Genomic DNA, 26,218 nt, shown 5'->3' with positions numbered 1-26,218 from the left:
TTCACTGCACAATCAGGAAACTACAGTCTTGCTGATAGCTACATGGTCAGCAGCTTTCTTCTGCTTGCAGCCTGTTTTCTTTTCTTGGCCGTAGTACTGTGGCTTTGTGCTCACTACTGCAGAGAATGAGTAGCATTAAGGAGGGACACATTCTTATAATTGGCAGGTAATCTGCTTTATGTATTTCTTTTTACTTACTAGGGCAATCACGTTATTTTTATGTTAAAAATGGATGGTCTCTTAATTTTGTTCATTAATTATATGTGCAAAGAAGATCAGTGCTGATGTTAAAATAGAACAAGATCCTTCTGTTATTACTAAATGTATATTTCCTCATATATTTCCACTATTCATGATGTATTGTAAGCCACATTGAGCCTGCAAAGAGGTGGGAAAATGTGGGATACAAATGCAACAAATAAATAACAAGAAGGATTAGCAGGAGGTTTTGTACTCTAGTTTTAGAGTGAAGTTTAAAAGTACACCATGCTTGTGGTCTTGATTTTATAACCATCTGTATTACTGGTTGAGATGCAGACGGTGTCATTTTACTGCAAGATTCACCTTTCTCACATTTTAAAGAAGATATGAACCAATTAAATTATTAGTCTTTAATACATAAATTGTCCTAAAGTGAGTGGCGCCAAAACTGTTAAGTATTAGTTAAATTTAAAGATCAAACCAGATGATCATTTCACTATAAAACATTTTGGGTACAATTTTCAGTATCTGATTTTCAAAGTTTATAGCATGCACGTACTTTTCTTTTGAAATTTCCTGAAGGTGTGTGGGTTCAAAGTACCTTGCTATTGCAGCAGGCCATGGAATTGTGGCAAAAACAATTTACATTGTTCTCTATGCATTGTTTCCTTCACAAATCTAACCACACTCCTGAGAGCACTGCTATTTTCATTCCCCTAAAAGTATGTACATTGTAAATACATTTGCATTCTTACCCACTGTGAAAGGGACAGTTTTCTCCCAGGAAATGTAGCCAAGCAACTACCTAGTTGTCCAGCTAAATTCCATGGAACATAGGCCTGCCTCCCAATGAGGTTCATGCCTTATTTATGAAAGGTACTATTCATTTACTGTTGCATTCAGCTACCACCAGCTGACTCAATTATGGTGACCTGCAGTTCAGTGGCATACAACAATCAGTCCTGAGATGGCTACAATTAGTGTAAAACACATCATTCATCTTCTCTGCCAGATTTGCTTCAGTGACCATGTCACTGTGCTATTCTTAGAATACCACTACAATTTTAAAATTCTTGCTATCGTATTTAAGGCCATGCAGATTGGCTTACCAATTACAAATTACTGGTGAATCCTCCTCCATCTCAGGTACAATGGGCCTCCACTAGAGGCTCTGCCTTCTATAATCATGTCCCTTTATGGAATTCACTCCCCAAAACCTCTGACTCGAGTTCTCTGTGCCAAAACGTAAGGCTTCCCTTAAAAACATTTCTATTCTGTCAGACTTTGGAAAGTTTTTTTCTAATTTAATTTATCGGATTAGGCAAACTACATGATGTACAGTCAAATTCTCTCTTGCTTTGTGCCCCTTGATTGGTTTATAATACTGTAAACTGGATATGTAATGAATAGTGATACAGTAAATTTGGCTGTAAACAAAAAAATAAAATAACTGGCAGAATGGGTGGGCAAGTTTTTCTTCTGCCATCATCCATTCTATTACCATGATTTGGACTAAGACAGCAGTAATCATGTTTCCTTCCATACAGCTTTCCTCCCCCCTGATCTTTATGCATCAGTCTCCCAAAGTAAAGGAGGTTATTAAGTCCAGTCTGGTAGCCAGGGACTGAACCATTGATCACTCAGTCGCTGTCCTACTGCATGGATTTCCTTTCCAAACAGGAACTGACCTCTCTGAACTGGCAATTGGAATACAGAAGTGAATCCACATTTATTTTCATGGATAAGGTTTGGCCATTTTAATGTGAAGGCTTTTTTTTTCAGTAGTTTGATATCACTCTATCTTCTTTGCTGGTCATATTTTGAATTTCCTGTAACTTTTATGAAAATAAAAGCTTTGGTCTTTTTATATATGATGAAATAAACATATATGGGCATGTTACCTTTCTTTGTTTTTATTTATTCCTTAAAGTACTCAATTATTTGTTTAATGCAAAATATAAAAATGTGTGTTGATAATATGAAAGACTTTTCTATTTTCTCTTGCTGTAGTGGTCTTATTGGTCGCAGCTGGGCAATGGTTTTCGCTAGTGGTGGCTACAAAGTGAAACTTTATGATATCATGGAACAACAAATAACAACAGCTTTGGAAAATATTGGGTATGTCCTCTGAAATGTTCTGATTCAGATAAGTTAACATAGCAGTACAATTCTGCCTCTTAAGTGCACTACTGAAAGTCCAGTGTGATCAGGGGAAGTATTCAGACTAAATACAATGAATCTGTAGTCAGCCCAAAATTCTGATTATAGTGTATTGCACCAAGGGGTCCTTTTACTAAGCCATATAAGCGTCAACACGCGCCAAAACGTAGTTACCATCCGGCTACCACGTGGCTCTTGTGATAATTTCATTTTTGGCATGTGTCCGATACGCGCATCTGAATTTTTTTTTTAAATTTTCTGACACGTGTATTGGGCGCGTTCCAAGTGGCATTTGATGCGTGTAGGTCATTACTGCCCGGTTACCGCTTAAGTCTTTACCGCTAGGTCAATGGCTGGTGGTAAGAACTCAGACACAAAATGGACACATGGCAACTTTCATTTTGCCGCACGTCCATTTTCGGCAAAAATGTAAAAAAGGCCTTTTTTACAGGTGCGCTGAAAAATGATTCTGCGTGCGCTCAAAACAAGTGTCCGCACTACCGCATGCCAATTTTCAGCGCGCCTTTGTAAAAGGGCCCCTAAATGACTTGAAATAACCAGCAAAAGATATTATCTTTCTAATTTCCTGCAATCTTCATGGCATTGGGAGCCACAATATTGATGTGTTAGGAGAGCACTTTTCAAAGCCATTTCCATGGCTGAAACAGTGCTTTACATGTGGAAATGGACTTTAGAAAATTGCCCACCCTATGTGCAGGTAAAATACATATGCAATGCAACACATACTACTACTAATCATTTCTGTAGTGCTACTAGATGTGTGCAGTGCTGTACACATTAAATACAGGTACTTTCTCTGTCCCTAATAGGCTTATAACATAAGGGTGTTTTTTTGTGCCTGGGGCAGTGGAGGGTTAAGTGACTTGTCCAAGGTCTCAAGGAGCTGCAGTGGGAATTGCACCCAGTTCCCCAGGATCTCAGTCCGCCGCATTAACTATTAGGTTACTCCTCCACTCCACATAACTTTTTGCGCAACAGGGGAAAGCATTGCTGAGGATGTTACTGGGTCAAAGTTTGGAAATACAAGCCTACTTTTGAATTTTGTGCATCATTTTACTCAGAAAAGTAGCTACTTAAAAAAGAGGCTCAGATGTGAGTGTAAGTATTTTCACTTTGAAAACTGGTGCAGAATGCTGTGGACTTTCCAGATAAGTGGGCAGTTTGGGTGCCTAGGCAGGGAAAGCACTTACGTTGCATCTGTTTTGTAAAGGCAACAGGCACCTGTGTCCCTTTAAATAGCCACTGGAAAATGTGTGACATGGCATTGTGCGAATACTTTATCTGCTTAAAGTCTGGGCAATTTTATCATTTCCACACATAAATTTCTGTTTTGAAAATGAGCCCCTCTGTGTCTGTGGGGAAAAAGCTTAGCTATTACAACATTATGTGTTAACAAATTAGTGCAACTGCCACATTAACAGTTAAAGCACACTAACTGCTTCTGTTAACAGTTAATGTGGAAGGGGGCAGAGAAAGGCAGGGGCTGTGTCCTGCTGTTAATACATGATGTTAACAAAGCAGATAATGTGGCACAGTTAACAGCAGCTAAATAAGTGTAGCCAACCGCATTGCACTATCCACAGCGCACTTAACATATGGTATTGACATTTTCTCTGTGCATTAACTGAGAGGCCAATACTCAAAGGTTCGCAGTACTCTATTGTGAAATTAGCGTAAAAAAAAAAAGCCGCAGCATGCTCAAAATAATGAGCATGCAAATTACAGCTGCATTAAAACTGGAGCATTAATCTGCAGCTTAGTGCTAAATGTCAACTTTCCTTTCAGTGCCTTATTGGCGATTGGCTCAGGCACTAACAGGAAAGTTGACATTTAAAAAACAAAAAACAAATGCAATGGCACATTTACCCCCCACGGGTTACCTCATCCTGCCACCCCCGAAAAATATCCCTGGTGTTTAATGGCACCTACCCCGGCTCCTTCTTCTGAGCTGGCCCAACCCAGACCCTCTCCGTCATGATAGTAAAATAAAAAAGATTCCTGGGTGGTCTAATGGCCCCCAGGTCTCCTCCCTCCCACCCACACAAATTCCTAGTAGTCTAGTGGTCTTCTTCCTTCTACCCCCATTCCCTTATTAAAAAATCTCCCTGGTAGTCTAGTGGCTCATCTCAACCCATGGCCACCTGACCCTGTACCTGGAAGGAGACAGGAGCGATGCCCATTTGCTCCTGCCTCCAGGCGCTATCATCTGCAAAATAGCAGTGTCCTGAGATGCACTGAGCAGGCCCTCTTTACCATAAGGGTCAGGCTACGGCAGTCTATCACGTTTTACTAAATAAATAAATAAAATTTTGGATCATGTCAGCGTGGAAAGCAAGAGTGACCCTGGGCAATGATCCAACCTACCTCCTCCTCTGTGATATAGGCATTAAGAAATTTCCTCTGAGAAACTTCCAAACATGGCAACAATAAGCCAGACACGTATGTTTCACTGTTCAGTCCATTCTCCTCAGGGTAAGCATAAATGTAATCCCCCATGTTATTGGGGATTACTAAGATGATGTGGAGGAGTAGCCTAGTGGTTAGTGCAGTAGACTTTGATCCTGGGGAACTGAGTTCAATTCCCACTGCAGCTTCTTGTGACTCTGGAAAGTCACTTAACCCTCCATTGCCCCTGGAACAAAATAAGTACCTGAATATATGTAAACCACTTTGAATGTAGTTGCCAAAACCTCAGAGAGGCAGTATATCAAGTCCCATTTCGCATTTCCCCAACTCCTCCTTCAGAGTCACTAGGTGGAGGAAGTGAGCTAAAGGGAGAGTGAGAAGCCCAGCCCTAAGGGAAGTGTTTATGAGAAAGTTGCTGAGGAAAATGTTTCTGGTTATTGAATGACAGTAGGGGGTGGAATTTTTAGGTTATAAAAGTTGGTGTTGTGTAGAACACCAGGATTCATGAGGAGAGGGGGTGTCCTGGATAGGCCCAATAACCTAAGGCTGAATAAAGAGGAGGTTTTTACCAGCTAGAGCACTAATTGTGGAGTATGAGGAGTGCTACAGGTGGTTAGTAGAGTTAACTCTGCCCGGGAACAGAACAGGAAAGAACCTGTTTAGTACCAAAGACAGGAGCTTGAAGAACTGCACCTTTGGAGAGAGGACAGACAGAAAGGTCTGATCCTATGTGGGTCCGGCAGCTGGAAAAGCCCAGTGGGACAGTTTGCTGCAAACAGCGCTGCAAGCATAGCCTTGGATTATTCTGCCCAAAAGGGTGGGTATTGGACTGGTGGAGCTGTAAATATGTAAATACCCTAGGATTTATAAATAGTCTATTAATAAGAGCCTTGGTCTGGCACTTAAACCTCTTTCAGCTTATTAACCGGTTTGGATACATATTGAACTGCTTTGATATGGAGAGGACTGTTTGTAACTCAAAAGTATGAAGTTTGGATATCTGCCTGTTGCAGTATTATATTACATTACATATAGTTTTTATATGGCACTCATACCAAAATATTAAATAATAGCGACTAACAATTACAGTAGGGTCTATGCTTCAGTTATGCACAATCAAACATTAACCAGTTATATACATTGCTTGTTATTAACACTTAAACATTTATGAAATAGCCAAGTTTTCAGCCTTTTGCAAAAGTCAAAATAATTATTTTCGACACATAAGTTCCTGGATAATTTATTCCACTAGGTTGTTGCTGGGTATGAAAATGTCTGAGAAAATTCTTTCTTGTAAATCATACCATGTGGTGAAAAGTTTTGCTGTGCTTGCAAGTCTCAAATAGACGTTCTTGTTTCCATTGGAACTGCATCTTTTTCAAGACAGCTTTCCGATTGACCACCATTGGCCACATCCTTTTGTGATTTTTTTCGCACAGACCCCTAAGGCAGGCATTTTTGCCAAAACATAGTGCTGTGTTGGGTCTCTTGAAGTATTAAAGTTTTATTTTTCAATCTACCGTCCTCCTGTTATCTTTATGGAAGAACTTTGCTGGTTACACTACTCTTTTCCTGTGTACTCCTGTACATAGTACATCACGGTCCTCCGCGTTGGCGTTGCTCTGAGAGGTACTGAATGGACAGAAAATGCCTTGAATCAATGCCATAATTCTTCTTATGCACACTAATCAAGAGTGGCATGTATATAGATGCTTGCTCGTACAAGATTAAAAATATTAGGCAATACAGCTTGAAAACTGAGCAGGCTGCCACAGGTAGCCAATTTACATAACAATAGTTTAGCACTTTCATACCTTGAGGATCTAAATATAAGTCTTGCAGCTGTGTTCTGAAGTAGCTGAATTCTCTGATGAATAGATGCATTACATCTGGCATAAATAACATTACAATAGTCTGTTAAGACTAGTGTCTGCACTATTAATTTGAAAACATTCAATTCAAAACAAGACCTTATTCATTGCAGCTTCCAAAGAAGCCTGAATATCTTAGAGACTAACAAAGTTCCATGATATTCGAAGTTAAGGTGTTTTTCCAAGTATATCCCCCAAATCCTTAATTGATATTCCTGTTTATATCTTAGACCATTAACTAAAACCTCTTCTTCAGAATGTGGCAGGTGCAGGTGACTAATCAACAAAAATTTAGTTTTTTTCAGGGTTCAACTTTAATTTCAGTGGCAGAGCCCAGTTCTCCAAACATTACAATGCCTGGCTAACTCTTGGTATTATGCTGAAAGAATCCCCTGAGAAAGGGATACAAATTGTAATATCATCGGCATAAATGAATGTCTTGAAACCAAGAGCCTCCAGTTTCACTCCTAAGGAAATCATCAACTCCACATTTAGGGGTCCATTCCAAAGAGAGGAATCCACCCATTTTCTTCTAATAGGATCTGACAGTCAAGAACCCCTTGAACCAATGTAATACTGTAAAGTTTGCATTTGTTTCATAAAACCTGGACTGGAGAATTTCTTTGAGTGAGCGTTTATTTGCTCCCAGACTACTAAAAAAAATCAAGAGTGTGGCTTAACACCCTAGGGCCTACCGGAGTAAGTCCAGCCCCGGCCTGCACCCAGCTCAGAAAGAAACTAAAACATTTGTAGTGACCCTAGTTTGGGTGCTGACCAGAACAGCTAGCTGGTGCCCAGAACTTTTGGTGAGACCAGGGTTACATAAAGATTAAAAAAAAATATTTAAAGATTCCACAAATTCCCTGATTGGTCCTTATCTAGGGTTACCATTTTTTGTCCTCATAAAAAGAGGACACTTGCCCCGCCCCATTTCATGCCCTTGCCACACCCCTTTCATGCCCTCACTCCGCCCCTTTCACACCATCGCCCCGCCCCTTTCACGCTATCGCCCCCGCCCCCCGGTCGCCCTTCTCTTCCCCCCATCACCTTCCCTCCCCCCTATCACCTCCCCTCCCCTTACGCTACTATCCCTGGTGGTCTAGAGGTACCTCTTCGCTCGGGGCAGGAAAGAAAGAGCCCCCTCTTTCCTGCCCGGAGTGCTGCTGCTAGCTGCCCTGCTGCATCCTGTGTGAGTCCGGCTTTCGGCGTTTCAAAATGGCCGCCGAGAGTTGAAGCAGCCTCGCGAGACTTTCATTTAAAGTTGCTTGGGAAGCCAGTAACTGTGCCTTATTAGTCCCAGGAGGACAGAGACCTTACTGTTGTTGATGTCATTGTACCTGAGCCTCCAATTTAAGTATCTTCCTATCACGGGCCTTTCTCTTGTATAAATAATAGGAGATGATATTGCCTCTCATTTCAGCTTTAGCTGCCTTCCACAAAAGCATCGGTTGATCCTTATGGATCTCATTATTGTTTTCATATTCCTTCCGTTTGCCAAAGAGGTAGTCATGAAATTTATTATAATAGAGTTCCCTGGGAAACCTCCACCTTCGAGCTCTCTGCTCATCACCAACCCCCTCCTTCAAAGAAATACGGATCAAAGCATGGAAACCTGCTGCCAACAACTTGCAGGACAAAGGAAGAGAGTAAAATGTAATCAATACAGGACTGGAGTGTGCTCTAGATAGGTGGGTATAATCTCTATCCCCCAGATGTAACAGCCTCCAGGTTTCTGTTAACCCTCCCATTACCAGCGGTACAGCCTGGAAACCCTAAGGATGTTGTAGAATCGTTTGTCATATTGATTGGGTGCATATATATTCACCAAAAGCAAGGGTTGGCGATTCAAGGAAACACAACCTATAACAAGGGACCTGCAATATTTTCTTTTAAACAAAATGATCACTCCCTCTTTATTATTCTTAGTAGGCCCCTCTGTGTACTCACCAACCCACCAACAACAAAGCTTGTGATGTTTACTGCTGCATTATCGCTTACTGCATATCACAGTATATTTTTCTTGCTAATTTTGCAGCAGAAGCTGTGCAGCTTTCTGCATCAGCAACTTATCCAGTTAACCTTAATTGGACAGCACTGTTTTCAATTGGTTATCCAGCTAAACCAAAGTAACACCTCCAGAATGCCCAAATTGCCCCCTCGTTTTTTTAAACAAATAAATGTTTGGTCAGGCAGAATATGTCCACTCAGTGTGGAGAGAAGGGAAATCTTTGATTATTATCAGGCTCCTATAATTCTCAGTGGATATTTTAGACTGGAAAATGTAGGTTATATTTTGAGGAGTTCAGTGTTTGGTTTGTGGGCATGTTATCTGTTAGTATTTTAAAAGTGCGTTCTGGTACATTGCTTTTTGGGAGTGTGTGGTTATATGATGGTACACTTTGATGTTTTATCAATACTGGAGATATGCCAGTACAATAAATAGATGTGCATAAGGGTTTTGTTTCAGATACAGGGATGTTCTGGATGTTTTTTCAAGGTTTCTTTATTGTGTTAGGGGATACCTATCAGTACTATGAAAATTTATTTGTAGGTGTTGATTTTAACATATGCTAATAATCTTCTGGCAATTGCTTTTTTTGTGTGGAGTTTGTACATCACATAAAGCACACAATTAAAAAAAAAGGAATAGACAGGCCATTTTCCTATGTTCATGGCTTATACTATCAAACCATGATCTTCTAATGAAATATTAACTTTCACTGATGCAACCTGTGTTTTTCTCCACTTTGCTCCAAGTTTATTTTGGATGCATCTTCAGTGATCCTAACATTATTGCTTCAGTAAACATTACCCATGGAAAATTACTTTTGTCAACTCAAGCTAGGAATTATTCCAGTATGACAAGTGGGGAAAGCATAGAGAATATGGCTCATGCAATTCTTCAACCTTTGTGGGCGTGCGTGCATGCATGTTGTAACCCGGGACCTCAAGGTGCAGCCAAGGATAGAACAATCTCCTCCAGCCACAGGCTCCCGGTACAGTCAAGAAATAAATGTCCACCAGCAATTTCAATCTTAAGGACTTTATTCCATGCAGGTTTCTAGTAGACCTGATACACAGTTCCAACAGCAGCATTCACCTTCCATCTTAAGCACATATAAGCCACTTGAAAGTGTGTGGCAAATAGTCCCCTTTAAGCAGTAGGCTATCAGCACCTACCAGGATTTAATACAGGCTCACAGTCAGCTCCAGTCTGGGCTCTTTATCCAGTGCACAGTAAACAGTAGTTCAATTCCAAATAGGCAGTTCATTCAGTTCATCATCACAGTTAAACCACAAAACAGAAGTTTCTACCTCCTACTCTCTTTACCTCCGTGATGGGTTCAATACTTTAGGGACCTCTCTTACCCAAGGGTTTTCAGCCTGCAAATACTTTTGGGACTCTCTCAAACCCAAGGGATTTCACCCTGCATTTGCTTCACTCTACCCTCTTCTCTCCTTTTTCTGGGACTCCTTCCCCCCTGCCTAATCAATCCCTGGCTTCTGCTACCACAACCAATCATTCTCCTTCCATTAGCTTCCCCCACACCCATACCAGCTGCGTTCAGCATTAGACTAATGATGAGCTCCTGCATGCAGGGTTTCCTATCTCTCTTTCCCCCTAGTGCCAGCCAATCTACATGTCCTGCCAGCTTACACCCATGTCTTCCCCTATTGCAGCTAGGAGTTCAGTCCAGGTTCTTCGTCTCATTCCCTGGCTCCTTGCCTGCAATGCCTTCTGGGACTTGTATTTCAGACTGAAACTGCCTTAACCCAACTATCCTGGATGTGACTGTATCACAATGTGTAGCTATGTTGTCTGTATGTGTGTGTTTTGACTTGTGGGAGAGAAGGAAGGGGTGTATTGGATTAAATGGTACCCCTACATTCTATTAGTTTGGAAAGAATGCTCAGTATTTTTATGTCTCCAGCGAATGGTAGATGGTATGCGCAGCTCCCATATGGTTCTTATCAACCAGCTTCTGACCAGTGGACTGCTGTGGTGTCAGTTGAGCACAGAGTCCAGCTGGAGGGAAGAAGCTCCCTTCTCGTTATTCTGAGCTTTCCTGGAGCTGGGATGACACTCAGTGGTACCAGACCGCTACCCCCTTCCTTTCCTTCCCTCTTTCTGTATTCAGAGTATGGAGAGGCAACATGTGCTGCAGATTGGCCGGAGCCAGGGTAACGCTTGGTGGTACCGAGTTCTTCTCCCCTTCACTTTGTCTCTTAAAAAAAAATGAGGCTTTGAGGTAAGTTTCTGTTACTTGTTTTTTGGGCGTCTATCTGTTTCTCCTTCTTTGCTTGGTCAGATGGTGTTTTGTGGTTTACCTGTGCTCCTGGTCATTCAGTTTACCTAAGCTTGGCTGGAAGGTGAGAAATCTGCTTGTGCTTAGTTGCTAATTCATTTTTTTCTACCACGGGAAGCATTTCTGATGGTAATCAGCAGCACAGCCACATTGCCGTGCGCTGCCTGATTACAGCACAAGTAGTGCATGAGCCCTTACCGCCTTCTAAATAGATGAACCTACTAAATAGTTTTAAAAACTTTGTACCACAGCATTAACAGATAGAATCTAGCAGACACTGAAGGATCTAGTTTAGTCTCCTGTAACCAGGACCTGCCCACCAGGGAATGTACTATCCTCTCACACCGAGGATATGTCTCCAAGTGCTGCCCGAGAGGGAAAGGTTAGGACAGCTGTTGTAGTTGGTGATTCAATCATTAGGCATATAGATACCTGGGTGGCTGGTGGACGTGAGGATTGCCTGGTGACTTGCCTGCCGGGTGCGAAGGTGGCGGACCTCACGAGTCACCTAGATAGGATTTTAGATAGTGCTGGGGAGGAGCTGGCTGTCTTGGTACATGTGGGTACCAATGACATAGGAAAATGTGGGAGAGGTTCTGGAAGCCAAATTTAGGCTCTTAGGTAGAAAGCTCAAATCCAGATCCTCTAGGGTAGCATTTTCTGAAATGCTACCCATTCCACGCGCAGGGCCCAAGAGACAGGCAGAGCTCCGGAGTCTCAATGCGTGGATGAGACGATGGTGCAGGGAGGAGGGTTTTAGATTTGTTAGGAATGGGCAACATTCTGGGGAAGGGGGAGCCTATTCCGAAAGGATAGGCTCCACCTTAACCAGGGTGGGACCAGGCTGCTGGCATCAGCATTTAAAAAGGAGATAGAGCAGCTTTTAAACTAGAAATGGGGCGAAGGCCGACAGTCGCTCAAAAGCACATCAAAGATATCACCAAAACAGGGAAGACAGAGTATCCTGATAGTGAGGTTGCAAAAGAAATCGTAGTAGATCAGGTGTCCTTAAATAAAAATAAAAATCAGACAAAAGATTGCAAATAAATACTGTCAAGTACTAAGCATAGGAACAACAAACAGTTTGAAATGTCTATATGTGAATGCCAAGAGCCTAAAAAATAAGATGGGAGAGTTAGAATATATTGCACTAAATAAAAAATTAGATATAATAGGCATCTCTGAGACCTGGTGGAAGGAGGATAACCAGTGGGACACTATCATACCGGGGTACAAATTATATCGTAGTGATAGGGTGGATCAAATTGGTGGAGGGGTAGCATTTTATATTAACGAGAGCCTTGAATCAAATAGATTGAAAATTCTGCAGGAAACAAAACACTTCTTGGAATCACTATGGATTGAAATTCCATGTGTAAAGGGGAAAAGGATAGTGATAGGAGTGTACTACTGTCCGCCTGGCCAGGATGAACAGATGGATGCAGAAATGGTAAAGGAAATTAGGGACACAAACAAACTGGGCAATACAATAATAACGGGTGATTTCAATTACCCTGATATTGACTGGGTAAATGTAACATCGGGGCACGCTAGGGAAGTAAAACTCCTTGATGAAATCAAGGACAGCTTTATGGAGCAGCTGGTACAGGATGTCAGACTTGTGAGTTCTTCTACCAAGTAGAGCGCTGCTGAGCCCGGTACTCGGACAAGATTCTGCTTGGCGGATGGACAACCCCGGATTTCACCTGCGCTGACCGCCATTCCCCAGAGGTTGAGCCCCTAGGTGCAGGCGGCCTGCAGGATTTATGAGACGGAGCTGGAAGCAGGGTGATAAATGTATCGGCCAGGCAGGTAGCAGGCAAGAGAGTGATCCAGGTATAGGCAAAGTCAATAGGCAGGCAGCAAGCAGGGGAGTAATCCAGGAACAGGCAATGTCAATAGGCAGGCAGCTGGCAGGGGAGTAATTCAGGTACAGGCAATGTCAATAGGCAAACAACAGACAAGAGAGTAATCCAGGCACAGGTAAAGTCAATAGGCAGGCAGCAAGTCAGAGTAATCCAGGTACAAGCAAAGTCAGTAGATAGGCAACAGGTGAAGAGAGTAATCCAGGTACAGGCAAAGTCAGTAGGCAGGCAGCAGGTGAAGAGAGTAATCCAGGTACAGGCAAAGTCAGCAACGAGGGACAAAGTAGAGAAGCAAACTACTGAGCAAGTAACACCTACCAAAGTAGAAGCCAAAGCACAGAGTCCAGGAAGAGCTCAGCTGATAAAGTGCTGGCGTCTGACATCAGTGGGGACCAGCAGGGAGAAGGAGCACAGCCATAAGACAAGAGCAGGGGAAGGAGGAACTGGAAGACCAATAGGAGAGAAGCAAGGGAAGCTAGGCAGAGAGAGAGAGAGAGCAGACAGGTGCGTGGAAGCAAAGCAATCAAGGAGCCTGGAAGCCAGGCAGAGAGAGAGCAGACCCAGGTGCATGGAAGCAAAGCAATCAAGGAGCCTGCAGCCAGAGAAGAACTACACACACGTGGCTCAGGGCTGTGCCAGTCAAGTGTGTGTGTCGACAGGACCCCGCGCAGCCCGAGGATGCCGCTTGCGTTGAGGTAGGGGACATGACACAGGAGCCGATGAGAGAAGGAAAAATTCTAGACCTAGTCCTTAGTGGAGCGCATGATCTGGTGTGGGAGGTAATGGTGCTGGGGCTGCTTGATAACAGTGATCATAATATGATCAGATTTGATATTAGCTTTGAAGTATGTATACATAGGAAATCAAATACGTTAGCGTTTAACTTTAAAAAAGGAGACTATGATAAAATGAGAAGAACGATGAAAAAAAAACTTAGAGGAGCGACTGCGAGGGTCAAAAATTTACATCAGGCGTGGATGTTGTTCAAAAACACCATCCTGGAATCCCAGGCCAAATGTATTCTGCATATTAAAAAAGGAGGTTAAAGACCAAACGACAGCCAGCGTGGTTAAAAAGTGAGGTGAAGGAAGCTATTAAGAGCTAAAAGAAAATCCTGGAAGAAGGCGGTTAGCTTGGCAGAGTTTAAAAAGGGGTTAGACAATTTCCTAAAGGACAAGTCCATAAGCCGCTACTAAATGGACTTGGGAAAAATCCACAATTCCAGGAATAACATGTATAGAATGTTTGTACATTTGGTAAGCTTGCCAGGTGCCCTTGGCCTGGATTGGCCGCTGTCATGGACAGGATGCTGCACACGATGGACCCTTGGTCTTTTCCCAGTGAGGCATTACTTATGTACTTATGTAAGGAACCGACTGAAAATAATAAGAAACAGCATAAGGAATGTCAAGTCAAATGCAAAGCGCTGATAAGGAAGGCTAAGAGGGACTTTAAAAAAAAAGATTGCGTTGGAAGCAAAAACACGTGGAGGGGCATAATCGAACGGGGCACCCAAGTTTTCATGAGGGCGTCCTCGCAGGACAGCCCCGTGAAGGGGCGGGAAAACCCGTATTATCGAAACACGATGGGCGTCCATCTTTCGTTTTGATAATACAGTCGGGGACACCCAAATCTCAACATTTAGGTCGACCTTAGAGATGGTTGACCTAAATGTTGAGATGGTCGACCTTAGAGATGGTCGTCTCCGGTTTTCGGCCATAATGGAAACCGAGGACGCCCATCTCAAAAACGACCAAGTCCAAGCCCTTTGGTCATGGGAGGAGCCAGAATTCATAGTGCACTGGTCCCCCTGACATGCCAGGACACCAACCGGGCACCCTAGGGGGCACTGCAGTGGACTTCATAAATTGCTCCCAGGTGCATAGCTCCCTTACCTTGGGTGCTGAGCCCCCAAAACCCACTCCCCACAACTGTACACCACTACCATAGCCCTAAGGGGTGAAGGGGGGCACCTACATGTGGGTACAGTGGGTTTCGGGTGGGTTTTGGAGGGCTCACATTTACCACCACAAGTGTAACAGGTAGGGGGGGAAGGGCCTGGGTCCGCCTGGCTGAAGTGCAATGCACCCACTAAATTTCTCCAGGGACCTGCATACTGCTGTCATGGAGCTGGGTATGACATTTGAGGCTGGCAAAACATTTTTTAAAGTTTTTTTTGGGTGGGAGGGGGTTGGTGACCACTGGGGGAGGTCATCCCTGATTCCCTCTGGTGGTCATCTGGTCAGTTCGGGCACTTTTCGAGGCTGGGTCGCAAGAAAAAATGGACCAAGTAAAGTCGGCCAAGTCATCAGGGACGCCCTTCTTTTTTCCATTATTGGCCGAGGACGCCCATCTCTTAATCATGCCCCAGTCCCGCCTTCACTACGGTGCCGACACACCCCTGTGAACTTTGGTCATCCCCACGATGGAAAGCAGTTGAGGATGCCCAAAATCGGTTTTCGATTATGCTGATTTGGGTGACCCTGAGAGAAGGATGCCCATCTCCCGATTTGTGTTGAAGATGAGCGCCCTTCTCTTTCGAAAATAAGCCTGATAGTAAAACTTTTTTTAGGTATATTAAAAGCAGGAAGCCGACAAAAGAATCGGTTGGACTTCTGGATGACCAAGGAGTAAAAGGGGCGATCAGGGAAGACAAAGCCATAGCGGAGAGATGAAATTAATTCTTTGCTTTGTTCTTCACCGAGGAAGATTTGGGTGGGATACCGGTGCCACAAATGATATTCGAAGCTGACGAGTCGGAGAAACTTAATGAATTCTCTGTAAACCTGGAGGATGTAATGGGGTAGTTCTACAAACTGAAGACTAGCAAATCTCCTGGACCGGATGGTATTCATCTCAGAGTACTGATAGAACTGAAAAATGAGCTTGCGGAGCTATTGTTAGTAATATGTAATTTATCCTTAAAATCGAGTGTGGTACCGGAAGATTGGAGGGTGGCCAATGTAACGCCGATTTTTTAAAAAGGTTCCAGAAGAGATCCAGAAAATTATAGACCGGTGAGTCTGACGTCGGTGCCGGGCAAAATGGTAGAGACTATTATTAAGAACAAAATTACAGAGCATATTCAAAAGCATGGATTAATGAGACAAAGTCAACATGGATTTGGTGAAGGGAAATCTTGCCTCACCAATCTACGACATTTCTCTGAAAGGGGTGAACAAACATGTGGATAAAGGTGAGCCGGTTGATATAGTGTATCTGGATTTTCAGAAGGCGTTTGACAAAGTACCTCATGAAAGACTCCAGAGGAAATTGGAGAGTCATGGGATATAAGGTAGTGTTCTATTGTGGATTAAAAACGGATTAAAAGATAGAAAACAGAGAGTAGGGTTAAATGGTCAGTATTTTCAATGGAGAAGGGTAATTTGTGAGGTTCCCCAGGGATCTGTGCTGGGACCGCTGCTTTTTAACATATTTATAAATGACCTAGAGATGGGAGTAACCAGTGAGTTAATTAAATTTGCTGTTGACACAAAGTTATTCAAAGTCGTTAACTCGTGACAGGATTGTGAAAAATTACAAGAGGACCTTACGAGACTGGGAGACTGGGCGTCTAAATGGCAGATGATGTTTAATGTGAGCAAGTGCAAAGTGATGCATGTGGGAAAGAGGAACCCGAATTATAGCTACGTCATGCAAGGTTCCACGTTAGGAGTCATGGACCAAGAATGGGATCTAGGTGTCGTCGTTGATGATACATTGAAACCTTCTGCTCAGTGTACTACTGCAGCTAAGAAAGCAAATAGAATGTTAGGTGTTATTAGGAAAGGAATGGAAAACAAAAATGAGGATGTTATAATGCCTTTGTATCGCTCCATGGTGCGACCGCACCTCGAATATTGTGTTCAATTCTGATTGCCGCATCTCAAAAAAGATATAGTGGAATTAGAAAAGGTGCAGAGAAGGGCGACGAAAATGATAAAGGGGATGGAATGACTTCCCTATGAGGAAAGGCTAAAGAATAACTAGTGAGGTAATTAAATTCGCCGATGACACAAAATTATTCAGGGTCGTCAAGTCGCAGGAGGAATGTGAACGATTACAGGAGGACCTTGCGAGACTGGGAGAATGGGCGTGCAAGTGGCAGATGAAGTTCAATGTTGACAAGTGCAAAGTGATGCATGTGGGTAAGAGGAACCCGAATTATAGCTACGTCTTGCAAGGTTCCGCGTTAGGAGTTACGGATCAAGAAAGGGATCTGGGTGTCGTCGTCGATGATACGCTGAAACCTTCTGCTCAGTGTGCTGCTGCGGCTAGGAAAGCGAATAGAATGTTGGGTGTTATTAGGAAGGGTATGGAGTCCAGGTGTGCGGATGTTATAATGCCGTTGTATCGCTCCATGGTGCGACCGCACCTGGAGTATTGTGTCCAGTACTGGTCTCCGTATCTCAAAAAAGATATAGTAGAATTGGAAAAGGTACAGCGAAGGGCGACGAAAATGATAGTGGGGATGGGACGACTTTCCTATGAAGAGAGGCTGAGAAGGCTAGGGCTTTTCAGCTTGGAGAAGAGACGGCTGAGGGGAGATATAATAGAAGTGTATAAAATAATGAGTGGAATGGATCGGGTGGATGTGAAGCGACTGTTCACGCTATCCAAAAATACTAGGACTAGAGGGCATGAGTTGAAGCTACAGTGTGGTAAATTTAAAACGAATCGGAGAAAATATTTCTTCACCCAACGTGTAATTAGACTCTGGAATTCGTTGCCGGAGAACGTGGTACGGGCGGTTAGCTTGACGGAGTTTAAAAAGGGGTTAGATAGATTCCTAAAGGACAAGTCCATAGACCGCTATTAAATGGACTTGGAAAAATTCCGCATTTTTAGGTATAACTTGTCTGGAATGTTTTTACGTTTGGGGAGCGTGCCAGGTGCCCTTGACCTGGATTGGCCACTGTCGGTGACAGGATGCTGGGCTAGATGGACCTTTGGTCTTTCCCAGTATGGCACTACTTATGTACTTATGTACTTATGTACTTATGAAGCTAGGGCTCTTCAGCTTGGAGAAAAGATGGCTGAGGGAAGATATGATAGAGGTCTATAAAATAATGAGTGGAGTTGAACGGGTAGATGTTAAGCGTCTGTTTACGCTTTCCAAAAATACTAGGTCTAGGGGGCATGCGATGAAGCTACAATGTAGTAAATTTAAAATGAATCAGAGAAAATGTTTCTTCACTCAACGTGTAATTAAACTCTGGAATTCGTTGCCAGAGAATGTGATAAAGGCGGTTAGCTTAGCAGAGTTTAAAAAAGGTTTGGACGGCTTCCTAAAGGAAAAGTCCATAGACTGTTTTTAGATGGACTTCGGGAAAATCCACTATTTCTGGGATAAGCAGTATAAAATGTTTTGTACTTTTTTGGGATCTTGCCAGGTATTTGTGACCTGGATTGAGCACTATTGGAAACAGGATGCTGGGCTTGATGGACCTTTGGTCTTTCCCAGTATGGCAATACTTATGTATGTCCCAGAAAGCAACAAGGCAAACGATCTGCAAAATCCAACGTGGAAAACAAACCAGCAGATCAGTCAAAAGGACTTTATTGAGGATACCGTGTATGAAACAAATGCCCGACACAGGCCGTGTTTCGCCCAACAATAGGGCTGCGTCAGGGGCTAGTCTGTATCTTTCTTAAATAAGATCGGTATCAAATTATATGTCAAAACAAGGATATAAGGAACCTTCTTCATAAAAAACCAGCATGAGCAGAATAAAATAGAATATCCTGGATGACACCAGATAGACAATGAATAGGCAAAGGTGTGAGACTTGCCCTGGGCTGTTGAGGCTCACTTGATTAAAGCTGTTTACAGTGTGGTATGTGTCCTCTTTCTCAGTCTTGAAGGAAAACATAATATGTGTGCTAATGTTGCCATTAGTGCATGGCCATTAACAAAAATTAATACGTGAGCCCCTACTGCCACCTATTTTGTAGGCGATAAGGGCTCACGTGCTAATCCTGCACTAATCATGGCTCCTTTTACCAAGCTGTGGCAAAAGGAGGCCTGTGCTAGTGTCAGCACATGTTTTTCACACGCGCTGAGCAGGGCATAGCCAGACCTCAGCGGGAGGGGGGCCAGAGCACGAGGTGGGGGGCACTGTTTAGCCACCTCCCCCCGCCCCCGCCACTTTGGACCCCTCCCTGCCGCCACCAACCTCCCCCCCCCCATCTGCCGCCGCTACCGCAAAAACCCTCCCCCGTCACCACCGCCAGGTACCTTGTTTGCTGGTGGGGGTCCCCAACCCCTGCCAGCCGAAGAGTCTTCTTCAGCGCTGGTCGACTCTGGTGCCTTCGCTGTGTGATGATCTGTTTCGAACTCCTGATGTCCTGCACTGTGTGCGTCCTGTATGTAGCCCCGTGCAGTACGTAAGGTGGCAGAAACAGATCATCACAGCAGCTGCTGCTGTGGTAACCCGGCAGTACTTCCTGTTTAGCAAGTGGTAAGCCTGCGTTGGGCTGCCACTTAGTGTGGTTTTGGAGCACGCAAGGCTATTTTTTACCGAGGTTGGGAAAAAAGGCATTTTTCAGTGGGGCAGTAAATGGCTGTGCGCTAAAATTAAAAGTAGCACATGGCTATGTACTGCCTGGGGCCTTTACCGCCACCCATGAACCTTGCGGTAAGGGCTCAAGCGCTGCTCTCGCAGTAATCATACAGTGTACAGCAGTATGGCCGTGCTGCCGATTACCACCGGGAACGCCCTCCTGTGGTAGAAAATAGACAATTATTTTCCATTTCAGGAACCAGCACATGCCAACTTCAGAATTACCGCTGGGTACCTGTGCTACCCTGGTGGTAGTGCCACTTTGGTGAGTGCTGCCTGCATTTATTTATTTAGATTTTGCTCACACCTTTTTTGGTAGTAGCTCAAGGTGAGTTACATTCAAGTACTCTGGATATTTCTCTGTCCCAGGAGGGCTCACAATCTAAGTTTGTACCTGAGACAATGGAGGGTTAAGTGACTTGCCCAAGATCACAAGGAGCAGCAGTGGGATTTGAACCAGCCACCTCTGGATTGCAAGACTGGTGTGCTAACCACTAGGCCACTCCTCCACTTAGCAACATTCCATGTAGTAGCTCAAGGTGAGTTACATTCAGGCACTCTGGATATTTCTTTGTCCCAGGAGGGCTCACAATCGAAGTTTGTACCTGAGGCAATGGAGGGTTAAGTGACTTGCAGCAGCAGTGGGATTTGAACTAGCCACCTCTGGATTGCAAGACCAGTGCTCTAACTACTAGGCCACTGCCACTGCCACTGCTTAATAAAAGGGCCCCTAAGTAAGTTATGTATGCCATTACAAAATAGCATGTAATTGCCTTGCTGGCACATTCATAAGTGCAAGTATTCTACAAGTTTCTGCGCACAAGCTCCTAGATTGACATTTCCCTTAATTTTTGAAACCATTTTATAGGTAAAGATAAGTTCTTTTTCAAAGACTGTGAAAACTGAATACCTTGAGGTCATTTTCTTCTTTATTTATAACTGGTGACGTTAAAAGTGTGAGGCAAAGAGTGGAGGAGTGGCCTAGTGGTTAGGGTGGTGGACTTTGGTCCTGGGGAACTGAGTTCAATTCCTGGCACAGGCAGCTCCTTGTGACTCTGGGCAAGTCACTTAACCCTCCATTGCCCCATGTAAGCCACATTGAGCCTGCCATGAGTGGGAAAGCATGGGGTACAAATGTAACAAAAAAAAAATAGTGTCGGAAAAGTGTGAGGCAATTGACATTCATCGAAATTGATAAAAATCATGTTGAAGCTCTGAATGAGTTCTTTAAAAGGGTATGAAAAATTGGAATAGTATTATTGTTATGGTGTTTAAATACCTATATTTTTATGATACCAGTTTTTGATTTTTAGAGTTATTATTATGATTATTATTACATTTGTACCCCGCACGTTCCCACACAATGCAGGCTCAATGCGGCTTACATAGTAATTTGAAATACAAAGTTAATAGAATTTTAATAAAACAGTAGTAAAACCAGTGCTTTTTTTGTGCCGGTACGCAACGGTACGGCGTACCGGCACCTTTTTTTTGCCCCCCATCCGCTCCCCTGCCTTCCCCCTCCAGCCATCCATGCCCATCCCGCGATTCCGTTTGCTCCCCTACCCCCCTCCAGCCATCCCGTGATTCCCTTCGCTCCCTTGCTCCCCCAGCCATCCATCCCCACCCCGCGATTCCCTTCGCTCCCCTGCCCGGCATCTATACCCACTCCGCGATTCTCCTTGATCCCCTGCCTCCGTTGCAGCTGCCGTAGTGAAAGGCTGTCAGCCTTCCCTTCGTTTCCTGTCGTGTCCCGCCCTCGTGCAATGATGTCAGAAGAAGGCGGGACACTGACAGGAAATGAAGGGAAGGCTGACGGCCTTTCACTACGGCAGCTGCGACGGAGGCAGGGGATCAAGGAGAATCGCGGAGTGGGTATAGATGCCGGGCAGGGGAGCGAAGGGAATCGCGGGGTGGGGATGGATGGCTGGGGGGGGGGGCAGGGGAGCGAAGGGAATCACGGGATGGCTGGAGGGGGGGGGCAGAGGAGCGAAGGGAATCGCGGGGTGGGGATGGATGGCTGGGGGGGGGGCAGAGGAGCGAAGGGAATCACGGGATGGCTGGAGGGGGGGCAGAGGAGTGAAGGGAATTGCGGGATGAGTATGGATGGCTGGAGGGGGGGCAGAGGAGCGAAGGGAATTGCGGGGTGGGTATGGATGGCTGGAGGGGGGGACAGGGGAGCCAAGGGAATTGCGGGGTGGGTATGGATGGCTGGAGGTGGGACAGGGGAGCCAAGGGAATCGCTGGGTGGGTATAGATGGCTGGAGGGGGGGACAGGGGAGCCAAGGGAATCGCTGGGTGGGTATAGATGGCTGGAAGGGGGGACAGGGGAGCCAAGGGAATCGCTGGGTAGGTATAGATGGCTGGAGGGGGGACAGGGGAGCCAAGGGAATCACGGGATGGGTATGGAGGGCTGGAGGGGGGGCAGAGGAGCGAATTGCGGGATGAGTATGGATGGCTGGAGGAGGGGCAGAGGAGCGAAGGGAATTGCGGGGTGGGTATGGATGGCTGGAGGGGGGCAGAGGAGCGAAGGGAATTGCGGGGTGGGTATGGATGGCTGGAGGGGGGGACAGGGGAGCCAAGGGAATTGCGGGGTGGGTATGGATGGCTGGAGGGGGGCAGAGGAGCAAAGGGAATTGCGGGGTGGGTATGGATGGCTGGAGGGGGTGACAGGGGAGCCAAGGGAATTGCGGGGTGGGTATGAATGGCTGGAGTGGGGGACAGGGGAGCGAAGGGAATCACGGGATGGGTATGGATGGCTGGATTACTAGTATAATATTTTCAATAATGTATGTTTATATGCGCCATAGCTGGTATAAGGGGTGTGGCTAATGTGGGTGTGGCTATCATAGGGGTGGAGATATATTTGGTGACCCCGCCCATAATGAGTACCGGCACCTTTTTTTCTACAAAAAAAGCACTGAGTAAAACAATGTAAAGTTGGGCTTAGTAGTGTATGATAAGTTGAGTTAGATAATATATGACTAGGATAAAAGAGGGTAGACAGGATAGGATAGTGTAATTTGGGAGAAAGGGTAAGGAGGGATAAAATTAAGGAGAGATGGAAAGAGAAGGATGGGAGGTTGGTGTTTAAGTCAGAACAGAATTGGGGGTGGAAGTTGGCGAGATTAGGTTGGGGCATTTGGGTAGGCTTGCTTAAAGAGATGAGCTTTCAGTTTTGAGTTTTGTCTTCATCATAAAAGTTAGTGGGAACTCATCATGCCACTAGGGATTTTCAGTCATTTGAAATTACATAGGAAACATTTTCATTGTGATTTCATGGCATTCTCTAAAAGGCACAACTGAAAAAAATCTCAATTTTTTTTCATTATATTGTCATTCACTAATCTTACTTAATGGTGACTATTCTTAAATAGACTACACTGTTTAATTTCTCTGTGCTGTTTAAGAATAGGATGCACTAATAGCAAAGAGAACACACACAAAACAGAACAGTTCTAAAATAAAATAGAAATGGTATGAAAAACAAAACAAAATGGAAACATTTCTAGTGTACAGCCCTAGAAGGTCTATATCAGGCTTGTGCAAGTGTAGTCATTGATAGCCGCAAACCGGCCAGTTCTTCAGGATATCCCTAACGAATATGCATGAGAAAGATTTGCATGCCCACTGTATCCATTGTATGCAGCAGATCTTTCATGCATTTTCATTAGGGATATCCTGATAATATGGTCTGTGTGCAGCCCTCGAGAACTAAACTTGGACAAGCCTGGTCTATATTATATCACAATAGAATTATATATGTTAGTGCTTCTTATGTTTCAGGAATTAGTGTAGATTAAAAGTATAATGTTATATCTGTTTTCTATTGTTTTGATTAGTAAACAGATGGAGGAACTGGAGAAGTCAGGTATGCTAAGGGGATCCCTGAGTGTCCAGCTACAAATCTCTCTCATCAGTGGTTGTACTGACCTGAAATCGGCAGTAGAGGGTGCCACATACATTCAGGTAAGGTTATCTACCTACAGATATTTTGTGACAGGTTTTCTCCATCATCACAGAATAGGAGAAAATATGGGTCATTCGAGGATGCATTGAGATAAGTTCCATCTGCAGTACTGAAACTGTGAACAAAGGTGAATGTTTTTGCAGTTACATATTTACTGGACTCTTCCATGGAATAAATTATTTTGTTAAGATTTATTTACTTCTTTTATGAAGAGATTCATCCAAGGTAGCTTACAGCAGGTGTAACTGGACATTCACAACTTGTATTAATCAAATGTCAGGGTAACACACAATTAAAACAGTGAATAGGCAAATGAAGCTACAGTAATAGCAATACCATGATACCATGTCAGTACTAAACACATTCACATTAAACTGGCATAGTGGAAAATTTATAGAAGAGAAATACTGTAATTGCCTGAGGGTTGAAATATGCTATTCTGATGGATCCAATAATATTATAATGCCATTTATGAAACTTAATACTATATACTGTAGAGTAAGGTATTTTCTATAGTGTGATATATACTTTTTACCTCCTCCCGACTGAATAAGTGGATTATGCTTTGGACTGAACTTACACATGTATGGCAGTGGCATACGCATTTTTGAAAGAGATATGTTCTGGCATTGTTTGGGTGGGATTTTAAGGCAGTGGCATCTTTGAATATAAATATTTGAAATGGAGCGTAAACCGAAGTCATATTCAGCAAATCCTTTATATGTGAGTGAAATATGGAGGGGCATAATCGAACGGGGCGCCCAAGTTTTCCTGAGGACGTCCTCACAGGACGTCCCCACAAAGGGGCGGGGAAACCCGTATTATCGAAACAAGATGGGCGGCCATCTTTCGCTTCGATAATATGGTTGGGGACGCCCAAATCTCAACATTTAGGTCGACCTTAGAAATGGTCGTACCTAGAGATGGTTGTCCCCGATTTTCGGCGATAATGGAAACCTTGGACGCCCATCTCAGAAACGACCAAATCCAAGCCATTTGGTCATGGGAGGAGCCAGCATTCATAGTGCACTGGTCCCCCTGACATGCCAGGACACCAACCGGGCACCCTAGGGGGCACTGCAGTGGACTTCAAAGCTCCCAGGTGCATAGCTCCCTTATCTTGTGTTCTGAGCCCCCCAAAGCCCACTCCCCACAACTGTACACCACTACCATAGCCCTTAGGGATGAAGGGGGGCATCTAGATGTGGGTACAGTGGGTTTGTGGTGGGTTTTGGAGGGCTCACATTTACCACCACAAGTATAACTGGTAAGGGGGGGATGGGCCTGGTTCCGCCTGCCTGAAGTGCACTGCAGTACACACTAAAACTGCTCCAGGGACCTGCATACTGCTGTCATAGAGCTGGGTATGATGTTTCAGGCTGGCATAGAGGCTGGAAAAAATATTTAAATTTTTTTTTAGGGTGGGAGGGGGTTAGTGACCACTGGAGGAGTAAGGGGAGGTGATCCCCGATTCCCTCCGGTGGTCATCTGGTCATTTAGAGCACATATTTGTGTCTTGGTCGTAGAAAAAAAAATGGACCAAGTAAAGTCGGCCATGTGTTCGTCAGGGACGCCCTTCTTTTTCCCATTATCGGCCAAGGATGCCCATGTGTTAAGCACGCCCCAGTCTCGCCTTCGCTATGCTTCTGACACGCCCCTGTGAACTTTGGTCGTCCCCACAATGGAAAGCAGTTTAGGACGCCCAAAATCGGCTTTCGATTGTTCCGATTTGGGCGACCCTGGGAGAAGGATGCCCATCTCCCGATTTGTGTCGAAAGATGGGCGCCCTTCTCTTTCAAAAATAAGCCTGATGGATTCTAAAGCCTACACCTCTGGTTCTGTAATGCTTTCATCACATTCCCCAACAATCGAGCCTTCCCCACAATTCGTTCAACATAGATCATCCTGACAAATGCTTAGGATTTTATGTTGCTGCTCACATGATTTGGTCAAAATGGATCAGCCTTCAGTTCATTGAAATATTATCCCACAGTTTCTCCAGTATCTTAGTACCTGGCTTTCTATACCATTTATCAAACATCCTTGTGCTATTTTAAATGCTATTTTGAATGTTCAGGGTGGTTGTGGTCCTTCTTCATAAAAGTAGTAACAAAGAAGAGGTAGGAAACTACAGAACAGTAAGCCACACCTTGATGGTAGGAAAAGTAATGGAGATGCTGCTGAAGGAAAGGATAAATGAACTAACCAGAATCCAGTGGGTTGCAAGATCCAAGGCAACATGGTGTTATCATAACCAGATTGTGTCAAATGAATCTGATTGATTTCTTTGATTGGGTGGCTAGAGAACTATATTGAGGGTACTCACTGGGAAGGTGATAGAGTAAGCTAGACTGCGTATTAGTGGGGCAGTTTACACTTGATTTTCTTATAATAATCCTACTGTTCGATGCAGATGAGTGTGGGGAAATTAGTGTAAAACCGCACTTTGGTAAAGGGTAGCATGTTGAGCATGCAAAATGCATGCAAATCATGGAATTAAAAATTGCTCCCTGATGTAAAAACTGTGCTAAAATCTAGCACACCTTTTATTGTGTTTTTTTCTAGCACTGAATCTTTAGACCAGCTTAAGGCTGACATCAAGATGCAGTGTGGGAACAGATGGTGATCTGAGGTGAAGTGCAGTGCTTCACCTTAGATCACCTTAAATGGCCCAAGTGGCATCCCCCACTCCCATCCCCTCAGATGGTGGCGGCACCCCTGACACTCCCACCCCAACCCCACAATGATGGCAACACCACTTAATTCCCCAACCTCCCACTCCACAATGGTGGCAGCACTGCTTGACCCTCCCCCCTTCCCAACCCTACAATGGTGGTGGAACCCTTTGACTCCC

General features: G+C 44.2%; 1 protein-coding gene across 1 annotated transcript in view; it reads left to right on the top strand.

Annotated features, from left to right (window-relative positions):
• Window positions 1-26,218, top strand: part of CRYL1 (crystallin lambda 1) — a 201,838-nt gene continuing 175,620 nt past the window's right edge. The window contains exons 1-3 of the mRNA XM_030200287.1: window positions 1-166; window positions 2,212-2,319; window positions 23,237-23,363. Of these exons, the coding sequence (XP_030056147.1) occupies window positions 126-166; window positions 2,212-2,319; window positions 23,237-23,363 (276 nt within the window). The 5' untranslated portion in view covers window positions 1-125. The remainder of the gene's footprint in view (window positions 167-2,211; window positions 2,320-23,236; window positions 23,364-26,218) is intronic.

The sequence above is a fragment of the Microcaecilia unicolor genome, chromosome 4 (genome assembly GCF_901765095.1).
Source record: "Microcaecilia unicolor chromosome 4, aMicUni1.1, whole genome shotgun sequence".
Classification (NCBI taxonomy): Eukaryota; Metazoa; Chordata; class Amphibia; order Gymnophiona; family Siphonopidae; genus Microcaecilia; species Microcaecilia unicolor.
This window is presented reverse-complemented; position numbering and strand designations above follow the sequence as displayed.